Here is a 25,420-nt window from a genome sequence, read left to right on the forward strand (position 1 = left end):
GTGCACTTGCAGGTGTATATATTTAGGCATGCACACGTGTTTGCATGAGTGCAACACATGTTTTGTGTATGCAAACCAGTGTGTGTGCATTGCATATATATGCATGTGTGCCCATGTGGTGTCCATGTATATGTGTGTACATGTGTGTGAGCACATGTGTGTGTGTGTGCACACATGCATGCAAGTCCATTCACTGTCAGGAGAGAAGGAAGGGACAACCTGGCCTGTGTGGTGGCACTCGGGCCAGGTGTGACTTGGCAGGGCAGGCAAGAGGGATGAAGGACCCATGATGAAGGAAGACAGAGCTGGAGACACAGCTCAGCCCAGGAATACGCCTTACTGGTCGGAGGGGTCAGTCTGAGCACAGCTGGAGCATGCGCATCTCAGCCCGCCCTGACTACTGCCCTTGGCCGTGGTAGCAGTGGTGATGGCCATGGTGGTGCTCCAGGCCGCATTATGATTTTTGTGGGCCCTAGATTCTTTTGTTTTTGTGGGCCCCTTCCTCCATAAAAAAATATTAAAAATGAAACTTTACGACTAGGGGAATATAAAGAAAAATATATTAATCCTGGTGATGAGGTGAATGAGAACAGTGCAAACACAGTGCAAGAGGAATTTCCCTAAAGCCCTGGAACCTGCAGCACCCGAGCAGTCCCACTGCAGGGCCCAGAGGGAGCACAGGGTGGCACCGGGCCGCACCTGCTCCCGCTGCGGGAACCCAGCTGGGGTGTGCTCGCAGGAAACGCCGAAGAGCCTGCCAGGCTCTGGCCCTGAGATGCGCCCAGCTGTCCCAGCAGTGGGGACCAAAGGAGGCGACGGCACCCAGCACTGGGGATGAGAGCACGGGGTGGGCAGCCAGAGCAGGGTCTGGCAGCCGGGATGGTTCTCAGGAAGAGGCAGAGCCCTGGGAGATGTAGTGAAGACTAGCAGAGGCAGTGGGACCCGCAGGAGGGCAGGGAGGCCCCGTGGCCAGATGACACGGGGGCATGCAGGAGAGGGCTGGAGCAGGAGGGCAGGGAGCCTAGAGTCCCTGCCTGCGGGACTTGCAGTGCCCACCTGGACACCCCCTCTGGGGACGGTGGCCACAGGTGAGGGCTGGGATGGGACAGGGGCAGGGGAGCATAGAAGGTCCCCCCTGCCCACCGCAAAATACCTTCCAGCTGCCCGGGCACTTTTCTGAGTCCTCACTGGAGCCCGAGGAGTAGGTGGTCTCTTGTCCAGCAGAGGAAGAGGAGGAAGAGGCTGGGCGATGCTGACAGACCAGGCCTGGGCAGGAACGAGAACACCTGGACTCCAGTCCTGGCTGCACCCTGACCCACCAAAGAACCTCGGGCACGTCACCTCACCTCTATAAGCTTCCGTTTCCCTGCGTGCAAAATGAGGGCATCAGATCCCATGCTCTCTGACCCCTTCTCTCAAGTCTTGCTGCTTTATGATCTAACAAGGCAAAGACAGGAGACTTTTGAGGGCCCAGGGCAGGAGGGGGGTAGGGGTCTCGGAGAGTCGAGTGGAAGCTGCAGTGACAGCCAGGCCAGGGGAGAGGGGAGCGCCCTGTGTGTGGCCAGGGTGAGGAAAGCCTCCAAACCCTGGTACCCAGTGCGCCGAGGCCGGCTCCAGGTGGAACCCCCTGCCCTGCCTATCTCCCCTCAAGGGTGTGGTGAGCAGCTTGGGACAAATGCCACCACTAGCATTTTCTGGAAATGAGAGATGCCTCCCTCCTCTCCCACAGGGCAGGGCTGGGGAAAACGTGACCTCACTCCTTCTTAGAGGGCCTCCTCCAGTCCCAGCAGAGCTGGGGGTGGGGCAGGGGCTGCCCTGTGTCCTCAAGGTACCCTCATTCAGGCCTAGGAGCCCAGCCTGACTCTCCCAGCCAGGCCGGGGGCAGCTTCCCCACCTGCCTCTCAGGCTCCTCCTCTGTGGCATCAAGTGGAGGCTATTGCTGGGGAGTTGCTAAAACATCAAGATAGAAAATCCCGCTTGCCAGAAATAGGGTTGACACTGTCCCACCCTGCCGGCCGCCCCACCAAGCCTTGGTGTTATTGCTCAGGGCAGGCGGGGGGTGGTGGGGGAGGGCAGTGTGAGGAGAAATGAATGGGAGGCAGTAGTTTAGAAAATTACTAAATTGTTCCGCCTCTGGTGAATCACTGGTGGCCCGCTAAATCCGGTTTTGATTTAAGGGGGATCGTGTGACGCCTAAATGGCCAGGAGTTAGCTGTCAGACAGGGAGGAATTCACATGATTTAAGAGGTGGGTACCTCGTCTCCAGGGGGAGTCGGACAGTCAGACAGCAGATGGTTCCAAGATCATCCCGCCTGCGCCCAGCCCTGCACTTAGCTCTGCTGGGGGCACGGTGGATGGGGAAGGAGAAGACCCAGGCCCTCGGGGCCAGCCTCGCCCCCTGGGGTCAGGAGGGGACAGCCCAGGCTGGGTGAGCTCACTGCTGTAGCTGTAGGTGCTACTGTGGAGGAGGGGTCAGAGGAGGCTGGTGCAGCGGGGAAGGAGAAGGAAGAGCGCGCATGCAAACATCTGGGGGCAGTGAGCCTGGTGGCACGGGAGCCCGGGCCCTTGTCTGGGGCTGGGAAGGGGTGGTGACAAGTGTGCCCCAGGGTGGTGAGTGGAGAGCCTTGAGGACACGGCCAAGGAGTTGGAGTCTCCGTTTTGGTCTCTGTGCTCTGGGCCTGGGTCCCGCCTCTGCTCCCCCTCTGTGGGGAGTGGCCACACCTCCCAGGAACAGTGACTTCACCCTGGTGCTAAATCCTCGCTTCTGGCGCAGGCCTCCTGGGCAGCGGGGGCAGACAGGCCCCATCCGGGCAGCCTAGATCAAGGTCAGGGTGGGATGGTAGCCAGTGCCCTGTTGAGGGGCAGAGCTGGGAGGACCAGAGGGTTTCTCCAGGAGGGGGTGTTCATTGGTTCTTCGCCACCCTCTCCAAGACCCGCAGGGACTTTGGCCCGTATTCCCACCCTCCACCAGTGCTCTCGGCCATGATTCAGAGAAGTCTGAGGGAGGAATTTGGGGAAATTCATCCAAGCTGCTGGTGGTCATGGCCAGTCAGCTGTCGGCGTCTCCTCCTACCTCAAGCTCCATCTTCCCGGTGGGCCTCCTGGGGGGAATGAAGTCATTGTTCCCCACAACTCAGACTGTGGGTGGGAAATCCCTGGCGGCCCAGAAGGGAGGGTCTGTCCCCTCCATCCCTCTGCCCCGTGCTGCACAGAAGCTTCTGGCCAAGAGAGTGACAGCTGCGGCCACACCCATGGGCGTCCTCTCCCCACACAGCCCGAGGGCCGGATCCTTGGCCAGCATGTGAGGCTCTGTGCGTCCAGCTCTGGACGAAGCTGGGCCTCTCCCGCTGGAGCCGGGTGGGGACCGGAACCAAGTAGCCCTGGAACAGCCGGCTCTGACTGGAATGCGGGTCTTGTAGACACGGCAGGAATATGGCTCGTCTGGCAAAGCGTTCGCTGAGACCGTTGCTCTGGCAGGGCCAGACAGTGCCCAGGCCCAGTGGCCTCCAGCCCCGCCTCAGGAGTTGGGGAGGGGGTAGCCTCCCTTCTTTAGCCTGGCTCAAGCCTGTGGGCTCTGGAGGCTGGGCCCACGCCGCTGCCCGTGGGAGGGCCGCGGAGCCTGCTGAGTCAGGTCGCACCGGAAGGGGAGCTGGGTGGGTGTGGTGTCCTTCACAGGGCCCAAGCTCACCGGCTGGCGGGACCACAGGGGTGGCTCTGGCCTCTCCTAGCTGCTCCGATGCTCCCTTCCCCACCAACCCCCTCGCCCCCTCCCACCCTGATTACGCGGGAAGGGTGAAGATGGTCCTCTCACTCCCACCCCTCACTCATCCTAGTGCCTCCGGGGCCAGCTTCCCCTGCCCTTGTCTTTGTTCCTGGCCCAGCAGAGCTGGGGTTTCCATCTGGTACCCGGGTCCATCAGGGCCCTTCCTGATAGGCGGGCAGAGAACCAGACTGGGGTTCCTGAGTTCCCCAGCTCTGCCATTCCTTGGCAAAGCGCTTACCCTCTGAGCCTCCCAGGGCTGTGGTGAGGATGGACCCTCAGACAAAGGCTGCTTCCTTCCTTCTTTCCCTGGTTGGCCCAGATTTGTGGCAGACCAGGGAGGAGATGGAGGGGTTTGGGGCCTTTTTGGGTCTGGGGCTTCCCTTTCCCCATTGAAATGGCCACAGAGGCCCTTTTCCATTATGGGAGATGGCGGGTGAATGAGGTGGGCATTATTCTGGAGATGCCTGTGTTCTGATGGCGCCTCCTGGTGACGGCAGTGCCTTCATCCAAAGGAATGTAGCTATAATGGTGGCATTTAAGGCAGATGCCATGCTGACCTGGGAGAGGGGGCAGGAAATGCAGGGGTTTCGGGGGGTGTTGCTCTGAGGACCCTCGTATCATCCTGAGATTAGTGGGTGCCTGATTTGCCTGGGCAAAAGTGCTTTGTCAAAACCCCTGTGTCCCCCGTCTCCTGCCCCACTCCAGACAGACATGGCCATCCAGCAAGTCCACGCTCACACACGCGTGACCCCAGCCACTCCCACAGAGCCTGCAGGCTCATGTGCTAGAAGGAGCACTTCAGGAGCTCAAGGAGCTGGGCCGCTTCGTTCGTAGCTGTCTCCCCCAGTGCCCAGAACAGTGTTTGGCCGTGACACGGGCTAAGTAATTATTTGTCGGATGAATTAGTACTTCCCAGGTGACTGTCACCCTCAAGCACAGTAGCACGTGATGTGTCCTCTGCTGCCTGGGTCCTGACCTGGCCCGTGGACACTCTCACAGAGCCTGGAGCATACACAGGCCCACGCAGGCTCCGATTCTTCTCTCTGGGGTGCTGCATCCCAACACCGGCCTGAGTCTAGTGGCCCCTCCGGGGCCAGCTCTCCCCCTGCTGCCTTCCTCAGGCCCTCCTGGCTGGGTCCCAGCACCTACCACCGTCAGAACTAGTCCCTGCACCAAGCAGAGGGTGTGTGCTCCTCGGTGGACAGGGAGCCCGTGGCCTGAAGGGAATGGTCCTGCTCCGGAAGACCCTGCTCTGAGGTGCGCCCCAGCCTTGCCCTCAGAGCCCGGTCTGAGGGGAAGCAAGGCCATCCGCCAAAGCCTCAGAGCGAGGGAATCCCAGCCACGTGGCGGAAGCTCTGGTCGGAGGCTCGGAACTGACCAGAGAACCCTTCATCACGGGGCATGGTGGCCACCAGGCCATGGGGCCAGGGTCAGGGCGTGAGGAGCCTCCTGGGGCACGGAGAGCTGAGCCAGGCCTGCCCAGAGTGAAGGATGCGGAAGAGGCTCCCGGAAGTGTCCTAGTGGGGCCGGCTCCCTCCCTTGGATGGTTAAGTAAGGCACCGATTACCTCTGGGCACCGGGCTCTCTGGGCAGGCAGGGCCCTCTAGCCACCATGCTACCTCCCTGCTTCACATCCACCCTGTCGTGTACTTACAGACACTCAGGTGCACACATCTCCCCCACCCCTAACCCGGTGGGCCTCCTGCTCCCGGCAAACACCGGGCTGATCTCTGGGGGGGTCATCGCCAGGGGGAGGGCAGCCCTGGTGCGCTGCACCCAGGCAGGACGGAGGTCAGTGGGGTCTAGCGTCATCTTCTGCAGATGGTCCCTGGACACACACAGAGCTCAGAGAAGTCCTTCCCCTCACTGGGCCTCATCTTCCCACCTGTAAAATGGGGAGAAGCCAGCATTCTGGTGCAGGGCTATGGTAAGGCAGGCAGGGGAGGGAGGAGAGGGCCGGGGAGGGAGGAGAGGGCCGGGGAGGCCCCTCCCTCCTGGGCCCAACCTCGCCCAGGACCCCACCTGGCTCCTCTTCTCACAGAATAATGTGCAGCAGGCTGGTGGCCTGGGTCTCCTGACCGGGCTCCTGGCCCAGGAGTCCAGTTTGTTGCTGAGTTCACTGGCTGCCGCTGGGCCTCTGGCATGGGGATGCACGGGGCACAGGTGGGACTGCAGGGCGGGGCCTGCAGAGCGGCCCCTTCCCCTCCCCCTGCTCGGGGTGTTGTCTGACCCCCTGCCCCCCACCTCCCCTCTGCTTGTTCATCTTTCTCTTCTGGATTCTTGCCTCTGGGCCCAGTCCTGTGTCCCCTCCTTCCAGTTTGTCTCTTCACCCTCTGCGCTCTCTGTCTCTCTTCCTCAGCCCTGACCCGTCTCCCTGTCTCTGTCTGGGGATCTATCCCTTTCACTTCCACTTTTGCTGATTCTACTTCTCTCTGTCCTTCTTTCTCTCTCTGTCTCTCTTCCTGTCTCTCTCTCTGTCTCCTTTTCTTCTTCCTTTTCTGTCCGTGTCTCTCTGCCTCTCCCTTTCGTGCTCCCTCCTTTTCTCCCCCATCTCTCCCTCCCAGGCTTTCCAGTCTCCAGGTTAGGCTGCCATTCCTTCTGTCTCCCCCGTGTTCTGCCAGCTTGACAGTCTTTGAGAGGAAAGTCCTCACCTGCCCTCATCTTCCCACACCTGCCCCGAAATCATTTGCTCAAATTGCTTCAGAAACTGGAGGGCTCCCAGCATGGGGGCCTCTCAAATTCTTACTGATCTCAGGCCTGCCCTTGACCACACAGAGTGGAGGGTGGTCCACGGACAAGCTCTCTGCACCCTCTGATGCCTCCGTGTCCCCATCACCTGAGGCCTGGCCGGTGGGGCTGGGAGCTCTGGGCCATTCCTACAGTGACATCCAGTGGCCAGGTCTGGGCCAGGTGTGGGAGGCCCAGACTGCCCCTGGGGACCCCTGGACCTGTGGACTCCAGACTAATGTCACTCTGAGGCGGGATGGGGATGCCAGGCCAGCACTGTCATGGTGCCCGCCTCCAGGAGGGCAATGTCTACCTGCTGAACCCAGGCGCTCACCCCGCCCCATCCATCTGGAGCGCCTGGCTTTGTCCTCGGGCACCCCCTGAGCTTTGCACACAGGGCGGGGACACCTGGATTTCTCTGGCCCTCTGAGCGGGGCCAACTTGGAGGAATTTCTCAAAGCCTATTAGAGCAGTGGCTGCCTCCTGCCTGCCTCCTCGGGCTGGGCAGGGCTGAGGGCGGAGGAAAAGAGGGAGGGAGGGGAGAGAGGAGGAAGGGAAAAGAAGTTGGCAGGCTGACAGCAGAGCTGTGTCTGCATCCATCGCTGAGAGGAGGCCCATGCGGTGTGGGGCGGGCCACGAGCAAGGAGAGGCCTTCCTCCCTTTGTGCTCCCCCCTTCTCCTCCCCCCAGGGTCCTATAAATAGGCCCAGCCCGGGCTGTGGCTCAGCTCTCGGAGGGAGGCGAGCACCAGGCAGCGGTCTCCAGCCAAGCCCCCTGCCAGCATGGCCAGCGAGTTCAAGAAGAAGCTCTTTTGGAGGGCAGTGGTGGCCGAGTTCCTGGCCATGACCCTCTTCATCTTCATCAGCATCGGTTCTGCCCTGGGCTTCCAGTACCCGATAAAGAGCAACCAGACGACAGGTGCCGTCCAGGATAATGTGAAGGTGTCACTGGCCTTTGGGCTGAGCATTGCCACGCTGGCCCAGAGCGTGGGCCACATCAGCGGAGCCCACCTCAACCCAGCTGTCACGCTGGGGCTCCTGCTCAGCTGCCAGATAAGTGTCCTCCGGGCTGTCATGTACATCATGGCCCAGTGCGTGGGGGCCATCGTCGCCACTGCCATCCTCTCGGGCGTTACCTCCTCCCTGCCCAACAACTCGCTCGGCCTAAACGCGGTGAGTGGGGTGGCCCCAGGCTCTGGGGACTCAGTGCTGAGGCGGCGCTGGTCTCATCCTCCGCCCATTGTGCAGATGGGGACACTGAGGAACAGAGAGGACAAGAGGTTGCTGGAGGTCATGCAGAGTTGGGACTGGAAGTCAGCTACGCCTGCCATCCAGAGCCTGTTTCCTGCCAGGCACTGTGGGGAACTGAGACCCAGCATAATGGTCTTGCCCATGTCCCCTGAGGGCCTCTGTTGTGGGGAATAAGCTAACAGTTGGGCCAGCAGTTCCTCGCCCCTGGGCTGTGGTTTCTTGTCCCGCCACTCCCCAGCCCTGCCTGTGCAGCAGCTCTCTCCCTGTGCAGCCTGGACCCTGGGGACACCCTGCCCGCTGTCCCCAGCCTCCCTGCACCACCTGCCCGGCATGTTCTGCAGCTGGTCACACAGTCCTGTGTGAGCAGGACTCCCCTGGAGGGGGGTCACTCAAGCCTCCAGGCAGCCACACAGGTCCCCCAAACACGCTGCCTTCAACGAAAAAGCTCCTCTTGCTCTTCTGGCTCCGGGGATGAGACAAAGATGGGGGGTGAAAACACTTTCTGGACAGCCTGCAGGTGGCTTTCCTGGATTACAGCAAGCGGGGCGGGCGGGTGGGGGGGGGCCGGAGCGGGCGACACCTTGCCTCCTATCTGGGTCCACTCTCTGTCACCAGACACAGAGAGGTGTGGCGCGTGTGTTTGTGTCTGTGAACGGTGTGTGCACGTGGGTGCCGGCATGGGTCTCCAAGTCTGTGGCAGCTGGCTCCACCACTTCTGGAAGTGTGTCTGTGAGCACGTGAGTGCTGCTGTGTGAGCGTCCCCGGGGGTGCGTGTGTCCCTGCGTGCGCCCACCGCTCGCGGCTTGAATGGGGCCTGGCCTGGGGGCACTCATGAGAAGCAGATGTGGGGGACTGGGTAGGAGCTGCGGAAAAGAATTCCTCCCGGGCCGCTTAGCACAGCTAATTGGCCGTTGGCGGCAGCTGCCTGCTGTCGCGGACCTGGGCTTTTCCAGACCCTCAGCCAAGTGCAAACTCAGACCTGGCTTGGGCCACAGCAGGGGGAAATTTGGCCTGAGAGGCTGAGTAAGGCTTGGAGGAGGTCTCAGAGCACCCGAGGGGTTGTTTCCACAGGGAGGGAGAGAGGCAAAAGAGCAGAGAGGAGGAAGCAAGTCAGGTCGAGACTGGCGGGGCCTGGGCCGGGCAGGCCGGTGTGGGAGAGTAAGGGAGCCGGCCAGGGGCTCTGCAGAGGGAGCCGTGGGTGATTAGAGAAGCAACTGCCCTCTTGCTTCCCAGCCAAAGTTCAGATCCCGGTGCTGCAGCAGGGGGAGGCTTGGCGAGGTCTGTGCAGAGGCAGCTGGCGTGACCCTGCCAAGGAGGGATTAGCACTTCTTTTGTCACAGTGACACCTCACCCAGCCTAGGACTGAAGGTTAGCCCTGCGGCCTGGAGTTTAGACTTTAGCCGGGGAAGATGTGGTCACGGTGGATGTAAGGCCCTCCAGGCCTGTCTCTCCAGTGGGGGCAGAGCCGGGTGACTTCGGGGAGTGCGTACTGGGTAGGGTATGGATCACATTGGGGCTCAGCTGGGCACGATGGGGATTGGGAATGGGTCCTCCTAGGGGAGGAGTTGAGTCTCCCTGGGCCTTCTGGCCCCCTCTTGACCTTCCCTCTCAAGGGACAGGCAGGACAGGCATCTGCTGGCCGACTTTGCTCTCTCACGTGGGCATCCCAGGCAGCCTCGAGGAGGGCAAGCACCTACCTCTGTGCCATCTTGATCTGGCCACACCCTGCTTTAGTGTGCCTTTCCCTCGCAAGGCTCCATTTTCCAAAGTCACCCCAATACCTGAGCTGGATGGGTCGCAGAAGGGGGAGAAAAAGGGGCCCAGCCCTGGGCGGGGAAGCAGGCAAGTTGGGTTCAAGGCCTGGCTACTGCTAACTTGTTGAGTTTTCTTGGAGTTGAGAACGCTGAGCCTCCAAGAGGGGACCTAGGTCTCTTGATATCTCTTGGCCACACCCATACTACTAACAAGCTTACTTTGTGGACTTGAGTTTATCACTCTTCCCAGGAAGGTCTGCCTAACAGGAGCCCAAGAGGGGCCATGCTGAACATAAGGGCACTGAGGGCTGTGGTAGGGGCCCAGGGACTGCCCTGGCCACACCATGGAAGTTTGGGGTCCAGAAGCACAAGTCCTGGGCTGAAGAACAGGAAAGGGGTCCAGAACACTGAACCTGGGATCTGAAGAGACCTGGCAGGTGGCCTCAATACCTCAAGAGGGGCAGAGACCAGCCTACACAGGTGACACACTCTTTCCTCCAGGCTCTGGGGGAGGCTCCCACAGCCCCTTGAGTCCCGAGCCCCACCCCAGCCCAAACCCATTGTTGGCATGGAGATTTCCAGGAAAATAGGGAAAGAAGTGGCAGGAAGTGGTTGGAATGAGTCAGGGGGTATCCCCCGGGGACATGCTGGGGACAACTTTCTCCTCACTGAGTCAAGGCTCAGGATGTGCCCCAGAGGGACCAGGGACCTCTATCCAGCCTGGCGCATCCTGGCTGGTTCTCAGAGCCAAACCCTGATTTTGTTCCTAGAGTGAGAGGCTCAGATGCAGGGGGTCAGTGCCAGGTCTGCCCTGCCCTAGCTCAGCTACTAATACCCTGTGTGATTTCATGCAAGCAACCTTGTCTGTGTGGCCCCAGCTCCCATCTGTGGAGACGGGAGATCGCAAGGTATGGTTGGGCTCTGGGAAGTCGAAGATGCTCCTGAACCTTGGAATCTGGACCATTCGCCTGCTCTTTTCCCTCTTCCCCTCTCTGGCTTGCTCGCCCTATAAACGTGACTGTCACTGCTGCAGACTGAATGCAGGGCTGAGTCAGCCCAATCCCTGCCCTGGGAAGCCCATGGTCCTGTGCAAGATAAGCCTGGTGCACATCTGTCCGCGATAGGGGGCAGGAGGCCGGTGCGATAAGAGGTATCAGGGCACCTGGGAACTTCTGACTTTGAGCTGTGGTGAGGGCCAGGAGGGCTTCAGGGAGGAGGTGCCATGAGAGCCTGAATGTGAAGACTCCGGGGTGGGGGGAAGGGGCTTCTAGGTAGAGGAGGTCATGTCCTGAGAGTTGTGGGGTGTGGCTGACGGGGGGTCATGGTGGGAGGCTGGAGCTCTGGAGAGAGGTGAGGGCTCAGGGTTCAGGCCAGTGTCTACCTGCGTCCAAGAGGGGACTGGATGCCAGGCCATCCAGAGCCTCTGATTTCAGCCCCTTCGGGGGCTCAGGCAGAGCGCACACTTCCCTTATTTGGGGGTCTTTTCTCAGCCCCATTGATTCTGGGCCTGACTGCCTGGGGACTGTTTCTACATGGTGCATCCAGGGCCTGCCTTTAGCCCCAAACTTCCCACTTCCCCAGTTTCCTGGGCCTCAGTTTCCCCAGCCACAGAATGAGAGCACGCCCCCCTCTCCCTAACGCCCCCTTCCCCATGCCACCGGTTCTTCCAGAGTTGAGGGCCCTCGGCCTCCCCCAGAGCTGGGGGTGGGCTGGGGGAAAGGGAAGCCAGTTTTCCGACGGCCCTGCCCAGGGAGGGGGCTGGGGGCTGGGTGGTGTTGCCACTGATGGGACATATAATTACTGTTTCCAGCCAGAACCAGATGAGGGGGAGGGCACAGAGCGGGGCAGGAGCTTTGCGGTGGAGACTTCCCTTACCACGGAGAATTCTTAGGCTCTTTCCCCCATGAGAGCCCTCGGAGCAGCCCTGCCCGCCCCATGTTGCCCACCCTGACGCCTGGCCCTAGCCAGGGCTCGTTGTGGGAATCCTCATGTGAAGGAGCTACGCTCTGAGAGGGGACATGGCCCGCCGGGTTCCCTCGGTCTAAGGGGACTTGCCTTGACTCCCCCGTCCCCAGGTCACAGCCTCCCCTCACACCTGGAGCCTTTAGCTCACTGCAGGCCAATCCCACGCTGTCTCCCCACAACCTGATCTCAGGCCCAAGTATTGGTCCGCGCTTTCTCTGGGGCCCTGCCCAGCAGGGGTGCCTTTAGCCTTACCCACCAGGGCTTTCCCCATGCAGGTCAAACATGCCCCCTGCCTCGCCTTGAAGACTGGTTTGGGCAAGCTTTCCTGGGGACACAGGGAGCCCTTGGTTCTTGCTGGCAGAGCCCCCCTGGGGGGCCATGGTCCTTGCCCTCTGGAAGCACCAATGTGTCTGGGGTCTCCTGAATGGGCGTGGGCTGAGCCCACATACCTGCAGGTAAGGGCAAGGAAACGTTGTCCTGGCCCAGGGTCCCCTCAGCCAGAGCCTCTCTCTGGGGTCCAGAGGGGCTCCTTACCCACGATGGTGCCCAGGGGGTAAGTGAGGGGCTGTCTTTACACAAGGAAGGAGCTACAGTCCAACGGGCAAGCGCACCCTGAGGCTGGAAAACCTCAACTCAGAAGAGGGTAGAAAAGGCTGGGAAATGCCCATTCCTATGAGCACTTCCTTTCAGTGCCTGAAATCCCACCATCGGGACAACCAGAGGCAGGTGTCTGCTCAGTGTAAAGAAAGACGCTTTTTTTAAAAAAATTGGGGAAGGGCAGCCTCCAAGTCAATAAGCTCCCTGTCATCAGGACTGTGCAAGTAGGGTCTGTCAGGCAGCCGGCTGCTCTGGGGCGTGTGTCTGTGGAGGGCATCGGGCGGGCGGTTACAGGTGGGTGGGAGGTCCTATAACAGGCTCCGTGCCATATGGAGACCAGCGGTTCAGATGGCCATGTGAGAATCCTGCACTCGGGATCCTGGCCCGGAGGGTGACCGCAGGTCTTGGGGGCCGGGGTCCCACGTCAGGCGGGGAGGAATCCTGGACAAGGTCTGGGGCTAGAATCTGGGCTGAGGCCTCTATTTTACTGGTAAGGAAACCGTGGCCCACAGAGGCATGGAGACGTGCCTAGGTTGCACAGCAGATGATGGCAGGCAGGAGCCCCCAGCCTCCTGCCTCTAGCCCTTGATTATCTCTGCTGCTCCAAATTGCACACATTTATGCTGCACCAGTACACACACGTGCACTCACACACGCAATGGTACATGGCACACGGGCACACATACATGGGCATGAAGCACACTCTCAAGCCTGGGTGGTTCCACTCAGGCCCTGGGACCCTAGGAGGGTACGGGGAGGGTGGTCCTCAATGGAACCTCTTCCTTTCCCGGGCAGGAGGGCAGGGTTGCCCTGAAGTGAGGAAGGGAAGAGGAAGCCGTTGCTTTGTGTATTGTTTCTTGTCAGGAAGATGAAATGGCTTCTGGGAGCAAATACAGAGCTCTTTGAGACCTGCCTCTCTCTCTTACTCAAGGGGGCTTCCTTCCCTTCTCCTCCGTCCCCAGCCAGTAGTGGCACTTGTGTGTGGGAGTGCAACACACAGGGACAGGGTGACACACTCAGAAATGCATCAGACACACAAGATGAACATCTAGGGCCACACAGAGAGCCCTGTCCCAGCCTCCGCGAAGCCCACCTCCGTAAGAGATGGCACCCTGCGTGATAAGGATTTTCAGAGACAGTTGAGATGCATCTGGCCGATACATGATTAGTTTATCTGAATGTCCCATGTGGGCTGAAAAAGAGGGTATCTTCTCAAATATGGAGGTGCAGGGCTTATGCATTTTCCTTAAATCAAACTTGTTAATTGTGTGGTTCAAATCTTCCCTGTTCATGCTATTCATATTTTTTGACTCTTCATTCCATCAGTTTCTAAGAGAGGGTTGTTAAACCCTTTCACTCTGGTAGTGGACTGATCATTTTCTTCTTGTAATTCTGTCAATTTTTGTGTCATATATTTTTAGGTTGTATTGTTTAGTGCGTACAGGTTGAGAACTTTTGTAACTCTTGGATAGACTTTTTGTTTACTTATTGTCTAATAAACCTCTTAATGTCTAATGAAAAAGAAAAGGAAAGAGTCACACCTGGACACATGTGGTCACCCACAGATACCAATCTACAAAGACACACAGAGGCACACAAAGCCGTGGATCCTCAGAGGCACGTGCATGCCGGAACAGTCACGGAGGGGTGACGTTGGGGGGCTCACCGATGCCCCCCTCACTGGGAGTGCTGAGTGCTAGAGGCAGTGGGTGTGTGGGGCAGGCCTCAATGTCTTCCCTCCCCTGTTCTTTGAGAGTGGATGCCCAGAGCCACAGCCGGGCCTGGCTGTGGGACCTGCTGTTCCCCAAGGGTGGGACGCCATGGTGCCCAGGCCAAGCTGGGGCCCTGGCCCTTAGAAGCTACTTTGGTCATCCTGCCCATGGGCAGTGGGGAGTGTTCCAGGCCCATTCCTGGAGAGGTCAGCCTTGTGCCACCCTGGTGCCTGGGACACCCTGGCAGCTACAGAGCATCTTCTGCCAGCTCCTCGGGCCAAGCTGGGAATCGTCAGGACCCTTAGCCCAACCTGTGGGTAGCCCGCACCTTGGCCTGTGAATGTGGGTGGCACAGACCCCCGGAGCAGGGATTCTGACTTTGCTCTCTCCTTCCTGGGCCTTGGCCTCCTTGTCTGTCATCTCACAGAGCCTTGAGCAGGCTGTCCTGCAAGGTCCACAGAGACCAATGACTGGCCTGTGGTCTCCCAGTTAGAAAGCAAATGAACCAGCCCTGCCAAGCTCCAGAGGGCTTCCCTGGCTGCCTCTAGAGAGGGTGGAAGTGCTAGAAAATTAGCATCGTCTGCTACTTCTGTCACCACACAGCGAGCGTCCCCTTTGAGGTCTGGGCGGGGAGATGAGACGGTGTCCCCACTGAGCTCCCAGGCCAGGGGGTCTGAGGCACCCACACAGGAGGCAGAAAGGTTACTTCTCTGCAAGATATGCAGGCCGTTCAGTGAGGGCTCGGCAGAGTGGCAGCAGAAGTTAATTCTAGCCAGGGACCCAAGAAAACTTCTTGGTGCTAGTGGAGTCTGAATTGGGCCTTGAGAGTGGGCTTCAATGGGTTTGATACAAAAATGGAGAGCTTGCATCTTTCTGATGCTTTAACTAAATGTGTGAATTTTTCTGTTTTTTATACTTGTGTTCAGAAAATTGATTGTTACCTTTTTTTTTTTTTTTTTTTTTGGGCCTTCATCAGTGAAATATAAGACCTGGACTGGGCAAAACTACCTGGGGATGTGCAAACATTTTTTTTTTTTCAACTGGGATTAGCCCTATTTAAGCAATTGTGTCAAATTTAATAGGTTGTAAACAGGAACATAGGGTCTGAATTTTTACTTGCTCTTTTCTGGACATCAAGTTTCAACAAACCTTTAACTATCCCTTCCGATTTTGAGTTATCCGGTTTTTTTTTCAGATGTAGGTAACACAAGTGCTTTGGCAGTTGAAAGAGCGGAGGTCATAGACATGGAAACAATCAGGGGAATCTTCCTGCTGCTGGTGGTAGTGGTAACGGGTTTGGGGAGAGGAAGGTTACTCACCCATGTGGTTCTGGGCTGTCAGGTTCTAAGAGCTCTGGGCAGCTAGGAAAGGGTACATGCTAGGGTTCCCAGGGCAGGTGTCACTTCCTGTGGACAGGTCATGGCACCAGGCCCCCTGCTCTGCTCACTTTGCATGAAAAGTGGTGTCCTTGGGCAGAGCAGGGGCTGGGATGCTCAGACCTGGTTAAGAATGGGTTGGTGTGGGGGGGGGGGAGATGAGCTTGCCCAGACCACATCTGTGAGGAGAGTGTGGTGGGGATGGGGAGTATGAAGCAGGAGCCACTTAGAGCAATGGCTCCATTAATCAGTGTGGAGGGGCTGGTTTCAGGACTCCTGCCAGCTAGCAATTATGCGGAGCCTGGAGAGCAAAGGAGAGAGTGTGAGGAGGAGCCCTGGACTTCCTGAGCGCTCAGACGCGGAAGGTAACAGCAGGTGTGAGTGTGATGGGCATTGGTACAAGCTGCCCGTCCTCACCAGCCTCGCCTCCAAGGAGCCTGTCCCGGCTCCAGGGAGGCCTCACTCCCATCTCCACACTCTTGGGCAGCAGAGCCTCTCCCCTTCTGCCTGTCCCCCTACCCCATTCCTGGGGAGGAGATGAGAAAGAGCCCGAACAAAGCCACAACAACTATCCTGATCCCTCCTGCCTCTGCAGCCCTTCCCAAATGCCCCAAGACTGTCCCCACAGCCTTAGAACCTCTGGCCTCTCTGGAGAATGGGAAGGGAAATTTAGATCTATTTTACAGATGGGGAAACTGAGGACCAGAGAGGGCGGAGGCCATAGTCATGGTGCCAGCAAATAGGAGAGCAAGGACCTGAACTCAGGGTTTCTGCCTCCACAGCCCCACGTTGAGGTGTGAAGAAAACTGGGTATTGCCCAGAGGGCTGGCTGAGCTGAGGGGCTGCAGCCCTGGGGTCAGCCAGGAAAGGCCCAGAGCTGGGGCTGCAACACAGGGGAGGGGATGTGAGTCACTTTCCCTGTGACCCAGGGCTGCAGACAAAGGCGGGAAGAGAATTGTTCTTTTAGGATGGCCTCAGGGTGGGGCTGAGAAAACCTCTGGATGGTGGTGGAGTGCCCTCCACCTAGGACTCTGCAAAATGCCCTGTGGCCTTGGGGACAGCCCCACTCCCCTACCCTCCGGATGAGACTTCAAGTTCAGTCTTATTTGGACATACCGGCCTGGGAGAAGGCAGCCTCCTGGCCACATCCAGGCATCTTTGTGGGGGGGCTTGTGCTGACATGGCCCAGCTCCCCTGTGTGGGCATATCTGGCCCCTGGGACCCTCATGTGCGGGAAGGTGCAGGGGCTCCCTGGGGAGGGGTCTCCCTGGTGCAGCTGCAGAGGGAGGGCTCCGGTGACCTCACAGCAGCTCCCATTCCCTTCTTTTTCCATGAGTCATGTTTCTAAAAGTGGCCCAGGAGCAAGTGGGAGCCAGACGGTGGTGGTGCGGCCCGCGTGGCCAGAGAGAGGGAGGGGCTCTGGGCCAGGAGGGACAGGGAGGGGGCAGATAGGGAGGGCAGGGCTCAGAGGAAATGGGAGAGAGACACTGGACCAGGGGAGAGACAGACAGAGGTGGGGAAGGAGACAGAGGGTGGGGATGCAAGGGATGTAGGCTCAAGGGTGAGAAGGACACAGGGAGCTGTGGCCAGCTAACTGAGGAAGGCCCTCCCCATCTTTGGGAATTTTAGATGCAGCAGAGGATGGGGGGGAATGTTCAAGCCTTTTGGAGTAAGAAGCAATGTCTCCAGCTGGGCCCTGCCACCCATTTTCTTCTCTTCTTTAATTGTCCCTGAATGTCCCTAACCATCTCCTCCCATGTCTAGGGCTCACCTGTCGCCTATGGCCTTGGTACCACCAGGGTACCCCGGCCTGGATGTAGCTGGATGCAGAAGCCCCGCCCCCAAGCAACCCCAGGCCTCTCCGGCCTCCAGAGAGAGTGCCACAGTGTTTAGGCCAAGCTGGCGCTTCCTCAACAGGTGTGGGAGGGGACAAGGTCCACTAATGGCTGTATGTGCTTGAGTGTGGCCTTGCCAGGGGCTGATGCGATGGGCTCTGAAGGCACTGAGGGTCTGGCCCTGGGTGCCCGGGCCTGGGGGCCCTGGGACGCAGTTCTTACTGCCCCTCTCCCTTACAGCTGGCCCCTGGCGTGAACTCAGGCCAGGGCCTGGGCATCGAGATCATCGGCACCCTGCAGCTGGTGCTGTGTGTGCTGGCCACCACGGACCGGAGGCGCCGGGACCTCGGGGGCTCGGCCCCGCTTGCCATCGGCCTCTCTGTGGCCCTGGGGCACCTGCTGGCCGTGAGTGCGGGACCTTCCCCGGTGGCGGTGGAGGTGGGGAGGGCGGAACCAGGCTGTTGTGGTGTCCTGTCAGGACAGTGGGTGGGACCCCAACAGGGCTCATGTCGTGGGGTGGGGGGACCGCCTACCTGGGAGAGGAAAGCGCAGGGACCTCCTGACCATCTTTCTGGGTCTGTCACTTGTCTGTTTCCTCTCTGGTCCTCTCTCTCCGTGTCACCCTCTCTCTCCCTCTCCCTCTGTCTCTGTTTCTGTGTCTCCTCCCCTGTTGCCCCTGCCCCTTCCCCCTCACAGATCGACTACACAGGCTGCAGTATTAACCCCGCCCGGTCCTTCGGCTCTGCGGTGATCACGCGCAACTTCCAGGACCACTGGGTAAGGGGTCGCAGGGCTGCCCCGTGGAGGTGGGCGGGAGGTTTTGGTGCCTTATGGAAGACCTGCCCCCATCCTGTGACATTATGTCCCATCACAGAGGCTCTGGGAGATGGCCAGGGTGGAGGAAATAGGGCAGCTGAGACCTGAGATGAAAGGGCCGGTGGGCTCACGCCTCGGGTGACGTAGGCCAGCCTCCCGTCCCAGCTCAGACCTGCCCCATGTCGACCCAGTGCCTCTTGGTGCCTGTGTTTCCCGAGCTGGGAGGTGTGGGTGTGGGAGTGCCTGCTTCCCGCCCAGTTCAAAGGTCTCGGCACCTGTAAGCTGAGCACGCCACAGAGTCAGTGCCCGAGGGATTTAGCTGTTCCCACTGTTGCTGTTTCTTTTCCAGGCCGCTTTTGATCAAACCAGACTGTCTCTGGGGCCTTTTCAAAGCTGGGGAGGGTGGGGCAGTGGCTACCCTCAAGAAGGGGCTGGTCTGACCACGGCAGGCGCCGAGGCAGGGGGACGCCCACTACCAGAGTCCTGCCTTGGGCCAGTCATGGGGGGCACAGGAATGGGGATGCTGGGGTTCAGGCACGGGTGGGAGGGAAGCCAGGCGGTGGCGTGGTGCAGCAGGGGCCTCAGGGTAAGCAGGTCCCATCAGACGCCCTCTGAGCACGTCTGCTCTGTTCCTAGATTTTCTGGGTGGGGCCGTTCATCGGAGGAGCCCTGGCCGTGCTCATCTACGACTTCATCCTGGCCCCGCGGAGCAGCGACCTCACAGACCGCGTGAAGGTGTGGACCAGCGGTCAGGTGGAGGAGTACGACTTGGATGCCGACGACATCAATTCCAGGGTGGAGATGAAGCCCAAATAAGGGGGCCTGGCCCAGGCATCCATGTGGGGGGAGGCAGGGGCGGGTGGAGGGAGGGGAGGGATGAAATCCATATTGTAGACACTCTGACAAGCTGGCTCAGTCACTCCCCAAAGATCCACAGGACCTGCATAGTCAAGCCTGATTTGGGGCTGTTTCTATCACCTTCTTTCTCTTTCTCTGTTTCCTGGCCTCAGGACTTCCTGGGGACCAAGATTTTCCAATTACCCACTCCCTTGAAGTCACAGAGGAGGTAAAAGAGAGGGACCCACCTTGCTAAGTTGTCCCCTCAGAGTGTGATGGGAGGTGTGCCAGATAGTCCCCCCTCATCCCAAAGTTGCTCACCAACTCACCTGCTGCAGGTGCCTGGGGCTCCACTGTGATTGCTTTGTGCCTTTGGGCATGGCCCTCTATCCTGTAAAGTGCACTTGCCCCCAAGGATGCTCTGATGGGGAAAAGATCCCAGCAGGTGCAGTGGTAGGGGCAGGTGGCAGACAAGCCTCGTCCTGGCGACCTGGCTCACTTCCAGGGCCCCCCTAGATGTGCTGCATGACCTTGCGAAGGTCTCAATCTTGGGGCCCCAGTGATCCCGTCTGTAAAGTTGCAGGGACAGGGAAAGCTATAGGGGCCTGAGGCCCCTCTCTAGGATTCTATAAGTGTAGACACACTGCAGGTTCTGGAAGATGTAGTCTGGACCAGTGCTGCTTCTTCCACTTGCCAAGTATATAGTTGTACCTACACACCTATGTGAACACGTGTACATAGGCATACATGTTTCAAAGCAAAGAGCAGCAGACCATCCAGCCATTGGAAGTTCCTGTTCCTGGGGGGAGCAGGTCTGATAGTGGTTCCACTGGACAGAGGTTGCTCTTGTAGAATGAAGGTCATTTAGAGGGCGAGGGAGGAATGCCCATATTCCTTCACTGAGTTGTAGTTGATCTTTTCCACCTATCACTGCATCACCTCCGTCGTTATTTGGTTCTTCACTTTCTCCTGCCAGTGCAGACACAGGTCACCATTATGCAAGTGCGTTTATTAAAGGGCACTTGGTCATCTGAAGGTTATCAAGCCTGAGGACACATGACCGTGATTCGGATCAGCCCTCGGCGGCAGATGCCCTTGTTGGACACTTGGGGGTGCTTCTAAACCCCCAGCTGATCCCAAGGGAGGAGGAAGAGCAGATTCCCTCCTTATTCCTGAGCTCCTGTTTGGAGGCATTGGGGGCAGCTGGGTGACCTGTACAGGCTGCCCAGGTCATAGTCTTCCCTCCTCTTTTATCTGGAGGGGAGAGTTGGTCTTGACCTGAGGAAGTAGCTATGGCTGCAGCCCAAGGACAATTCAGAGCACAGTCTGTTTGGGGGCAGCTATCTACCCAGTCTATTCAATTCCACCAGGGTCAGAGCAGGTCTCCCTATGTGCCTGTGGCCATGATGGTGACAAAAACTGAGAGACACAATACACAGGTATCTAGAAGCAGCAGGATGACCAGGAGGCCCTTAATGGTCATGACCCATCATGATATCCACACACTCCCTTCTCCATTTCCTAGCAAAAACCTCTAGCCCATTTAATAGATAAACTGAGGCCCAAGGACCCACAGCTAGATAATGCTTTGGCCAGGCCTAGCAGCCAGGACCATGTCTCTGGCTGCTCCCTGGACTGTGAGACTGGTCCCTCTCAGTCCCAGCTTCTGCATTTCTGCCTGGGCAATGGCCAGGGGCCAGGAGGGGTGAGGGTTGTGCTGGAGGGGAGAAGGGCACAGACCCATCCTGTCCTGTTCTGGCTGCTGCACACCAGAACCCTGCATCTGTCTGCTCTGCATATATATCTCTTTGGATTTGGAATTTCATTATATGTTAAGAAAATAAACAGTAATATAAGTCATCCAAGCTCTCTGGAATGAAGTTTTCTTTCTTTTGCCACCATGTTCCCACAAGGGATCTCTGGGTCTGAGAGCTTGGGCCCACTCCTAGGGACCCAGTCTGAGGGGGAACCACTGCCTGCCCTCCTGCCTCCAGGATCCCTGGTCTCAGGGAGCAGACACAGCCCCACCCAGAACTCCATCTGAGAGACACAGGGTCTTGCCCCTAATTTTTGATTCTGACCTGTGAAATGGATGGGGGAAAGCAGGAATGAAGTGTGACAGCCCGTGGCTCCCCTCTGACCCCTAAGAACAGAGCCCAGGGAGCACCAGGGACTTCCCAGGTGACCCTCCCTCTGACCCTCCTCACATTTGTGACCCAACTACACCTGGGCTGGGCACTGGGGCCCACAGGCTTGCCCGGGGAGCTCAGCCCCAGGGGTGGGTGTGGAGAGAGACTTGCCCACCAGAGTGAGGTTAGTGCCAGGTGCAGGGGAGGCTTAGCTGGCTGGGGAAGGATGACCTGCAGTAGCTAAGAGGGGAAAAGCCACTTAGTCCCTTGAGGCCTTGGGGGGCTAAGGGCTCCTCCTCTCTGAAATCATGAGCCACATTCAGTGAGGCTGTGCATTTTCCCATGGAGGATCTGTGGCTTTTGTCAGACTCCTAAGGGGTCTCCCCAGGGCAGAAGGGAAGAAAGGTCAGAGTGGGCTGACCTCTGCCCCCAGGGTGACAGGAAGCCTGGAAAGGACCCCTCTGTCTGTTCCTGCCTTGCCACCTGTCCCCCATGTAGCCCAAGGCCAGTGTGGGCTGAAAGGTTCCATCTAGGCCTGTTCAGCTTACAAAACCCCTTCCCACCCATGGCCACCCCCAGTGCTGGAGGCTCAGCCGGCATGGACACCCTCACTTGACGGAGGGGAGTGGATACTCAGGCACATGCCCCAGTAATAGGACAAATCTTCGCCAAGCTGACATTTGGACCCAGGCCCCTGACACTCCCCCTGACATGCACACACACTTTGGGCTAGTTTCTCAAAACAGAGACAACTGTACTGGGAAACCTAGTGCCCAATAACAGGAGGCCCAGAGTCTGGGAGGTTCCGAGAACCATCAACCTGGATATCTCACTGGGCCACAAGGACAGGTGTTGCCATGAGTGTGGGCTGAGCAGGTCAGGGGTGACTGGGAAGGTCCTGGCATCACAACTCTGCTCCTAAGAGATGCACAGTTCCTGCCTCCCTCTGGTGCGGGGTTTGCTGATGGTGATACAAGGGCGGCTTGGCCTGTGGAGGTTCAGTGCTGTCGGAGCAGGCTTTCTTATTCCAGCGTGAACTGGGCCACTGTGAGTGGCACCTGGGCCCTCAGTCCATGCAAACTGCCTCTGCACCTCCCAGGCTGAGGACAGGCTGCTATGAATGGGAGGGTGCTGGCCAAGCTATGGAAACAGGGTCCAGTCTAGCCTGCGGCAGCCCACCTGTGCAGGTGTGCCAAGGCTCTCTCTCACAGCCCTTCTTGGCTTGTCTCCTTACCTTGTCCCATCCTCCCTGGCGTGAAGCCCTCTCAGAACCCATAAGGCGCCCTGGCCACCCCCACCTCAACCCTTGCTCTTCCTTTGGTATCCCTTGGCCATTCCAGGGCAGAGCCTTTCTTAGCGATTGTTTCGTTTTAACTTCTAGAATCCTAGTGCCAAGATACACAGCCTGAAGAAGAGGTCGAGGAACTTCCCTGGGACTTCACATACAACCTTTCTAATCTTTATAACATCCTTGGAAGGTAGAGATGACAACCTCTATTGTAGAGGACACCGAGGCCCCTGAAGATGAAATGATTTGCCCAAAGCCACACAATACGCTGGTGGCAAAACTGGGATTTTGAACTTTCTCTGTCTGGCTTCAAAGACCGGGCTCTTTCCACTATGTGGTGCAGGCCCATTTTGTCAAGACTCCCACTGAGTTTAGCTCTGGGCCAGCTAGGCTTCCTCTGCCTGGAGGGTGTTGAGAGGAAAAAGGAAGGGAAGAGAATACCTGGCTGAAGGGAACTCTAGCACCAGGAGAAGTGCCATTCATTCTGGGGCCAAATGGCCATTGTTTCTGCTTGAGACATATTGGCACCACCTGGTCCAAGACTGCTCCCTGGCACTGGCCTCACCCAATGCCCTCCAGGTCTGACTGTCCCTCTCTCTATTTGGGAGGAATACGTCTGATAAACTTGCTCATCCCACCAGAGTGGATTGTCCTCTCCCACCAGAGTATATGAGAAGGGGTAGGACAATGCTATACCCTGAGGGCTAATAATGTACCATTCAGGCCTGAGGGCAAAATCTGTAGGGCCAGGCTGTCCCAGACTCCCTCTCATCTTCCAGACCATGGTTTCAGGGCTTCAGGTATCCTATCTCCCAAGGGTCATCTCCAGCTGTGCTCTGCTCATGTTCTGTCCAGCCCAGCACAGAGGAGAGGTTTTAGGAGAATAACTGGAACTGAAGTAGAGCTTCTGGAGCAACCAGAACGCTTGTCTGTTTTGTTCATCAAAATTTAATGGAGAGAGTATATTTCCTGGAAGATTCCATGACTCAACCTTGGTTCCCCAGCTGCCAAGCATTCAAGCAACTACACACATGAGGTGCTTTGATGGGAGGGTCATCTATCACCCTCCTCCATCTGGGTCCATGCTGACCAGCTACCACGCCACTTCCTCCACTGGAGTCCCCCATGGTCCAATGGAGACCTGCACATGGAAGTGGCTCAGCTGGCCTGGAAGGCTGTGCTCTCTGTGCTTGGCCCAGAAGGAAGCAGGATGTAATTCAGCAGTTACTGAATCCTAGAATACTTATCTCTCCATTAAACGCTTTTTAAAAATAATTAATTAATTAATTAAAATTAAGAGATGGACAAGGCCAGATTTATGGGCCTTTAATAATTAATTAATTAATTAATTTTATTTATTTATTTTTGGATTCATTGGGTCTTCATTGCTGTGCGCGGGCTTTCTCTAGTTGCGGTGAGTGGGGGCTACTCTTTGTTGTGGTGCACAGGCTTCTCATTGTGGTGGCTTCTCTTGCTGCGGAGCATGGGCTCTAGGTGCGCGGGCTCAGTAGTTGTGGCTCGCGGGCTCTAGGGCGCAGGTTCAGCAGTTGTGGTGCACGGGCTTGGTTGCTCCGTGGCATGTGGGATCTTCCTGGACCAGGGATCGAACCCGTGTCCCCTGCATTGGCAGGCAGATTCTTAACTGCTGCGCCACCAGGGAAGCCCCGTCATTATTTTTTAAACATTCTGAATGTTCAAGCAAATGTCACAATACAAGAAAATAATCAGTATAAATATTGGGATATAAGAAAAACTCTTATTAACAGTTGATATGAGTATATGATTGTATATGACCTCCTGCCTCCAGTCAATCAGTCCTGGGTTTCTAAACATCCAGTAATGTAACATCCTTATAGACCCATATTTCCCTTTTGATATATCCTTTTCCTCCAGGATCAAGGGGATTCCTCTTTCCAGGCCCTCGAGAGTTCTATGAGAGAATTGATCTTTGAAGCTATCCGGGACTGGGGTGAGTCAACTGGTCAGACATAGATGCCACGAGGCCTCAATGGGGCTAGCGACCCGTAAATCTGGCCCTGGCCCCAGCATCCTTGTCCATCTCAAAAGCTCATGTAGGCTCCAAGAGGACCCAAATGAAAGGGTGTGGGTGGCTTAGGGCAGACATTTGCCACTTGGCCTCAGGGACATGGTGCCTTTTGGGGATTTGGTAGAAGCAAGGCGGGCTCACTTCCTTCGGGGGTTCCCAGGCTGGTCCTCAGTGTCCTTGGAACCAAAGCCAGGAGCTGGTCTGGAAAAGCACTGGAGGGACTGGTGCCAGGGGCCCCCACCCGCGGCGCGGCCTGGCCACGTGCTGACTGATTAGGATTTTTCCATCACTCCTGGAGGTCACACCTTCACTGGTCAGGAGCCTCTCAAGGAAGGAGATAGTGATTAATGTTTTATGGATGAGCTGCTGGGCACGATGCCTTGTTTTCTTTAGGTTTAGAATACAATGAGGATGATGAGTGGAATTTGCTGTGAGCTGGGGGCCAGGGAGGGGCCGTTTTTGGGGGCTGGGGACACACAGGTGATGATGTTTACTGTCCTTGGTGCCCCTCAAGGGGAAATTCTGGAGGTAGGGAAGGCAGGTGAGGTCCTTGCCAGCAGGACCATCATCCCCGGCCCTCAAGAGACAGTTCCTACCAATACCTCGGGCCCTGGTGGGCAGAGAGGCCACTGGTGAAGGGAGCCCAGAAATTTTAACAAGCTTGTCCTGCTCAGATGACTCTACTTCATTCTAATAAATCATATTCTCAGTATATAAGGTTCTGCTTATTTTTCTGTTCTTTCCAGTGTATTGATGGGGAATGGCGCGAGGGCAGAACTGATCTTGGCCATGTGGGGTAGTACAGCCTCACCAATTCTTTGTTTGTTCTGTTTTTAAAATATTTTAAGTAACAAATTATATTTAAATTAAATAGTAAATGGCACCAAGTTGAGTATAAGTCAAACATGTTACTAAATACATTAAAAATGAACTTAAGTTTAATGAATATAGAAATATTTATTTCCTTTGAATTTCTTCCCCATTGACTTTTTCTAATTTTTATTTTTTTATTGAAGTGTAGTTGATTTACAATGTTGTGTTAGTTTCAGGTGCACAGCAAAGTGATTCAGTTTATATATTCAGTATATATACATATATATATTCTTTTTCAGATTCTTTTCCCTTACAGGTTATTACAAAATACTGAGTATAGTTCTCTGTGCTCTACAGTAGGCCCTTGTTGGTTATCTATTTCATATATAGTACTGTGTATATGTTAATATTAAAATACCTCCATTTATTCTGAGCTCTTCAAGTACCTCCCCCACCCCTCGCCCATAGCTGTCTGGTCTTGGGCTACCCTGGTCCTTCTCTAGTCTCTAGCC

At 57.1% G+C, this 25,420-nt stretch overlaps 1 protein-coding gene and 1 long non-coding RNA gene across 2 annotated transcripts; one reads left to right on the plus strand and one right to left on the minus strand.

Moving 5' to 3' along the window:
* Positions 1-538: 538 nt before the first annotated feature.
* Positions 539-3,544, minus strand: LOC309631899. The gene is made up of 2 exons (XR_014246632.1): positions 3,074-3,544; positions 539-1,437 (listed from the first exon to the last, which is right to left on the minus strand). It is a non-coding gene; the product is annotated as an uncharacterized lncRNA (long non-coding RNA).
* A 3,647-nt stretch (positions 3,545-7,191) lies between these two features.
* On the plus strand, positions 7,192-20,491 carry AQP1 (aquaporin 1 (Colton blood group)). The gene is made up of 4 exons (XM_082398148.1): positions 7,192-7,661; positions 17,219-17,383; positions 17,675-17,755; positions 18,431-20,491. The coding sequence occupies exons 1-4, from the start codon at positions 7,272-7,274 to the stop codon at positions 18,608-18,610; spliced, it is 816 nt and encodes a 271-aa protein (XP_082254274.1). The 5' UTR covers positions 7,192-7,271; the 3' UTR covers positions 18,611-20,491.
* Positions 20,492-25,420: the final 4,929 nt, after the last annotated feature.

This window comes from Balaenoptera borealis, assembly GCF_965194805.1.
Source record: "Balaenoptera borealis genome assembly, chromosome: 7".
Lineage (NCBI taxonomy): Eukaryota > Metazoa > Chordata > Mammalia > Artiodactyla > Balaenopteridae > Balaenoptera > Balaenoptera borealis.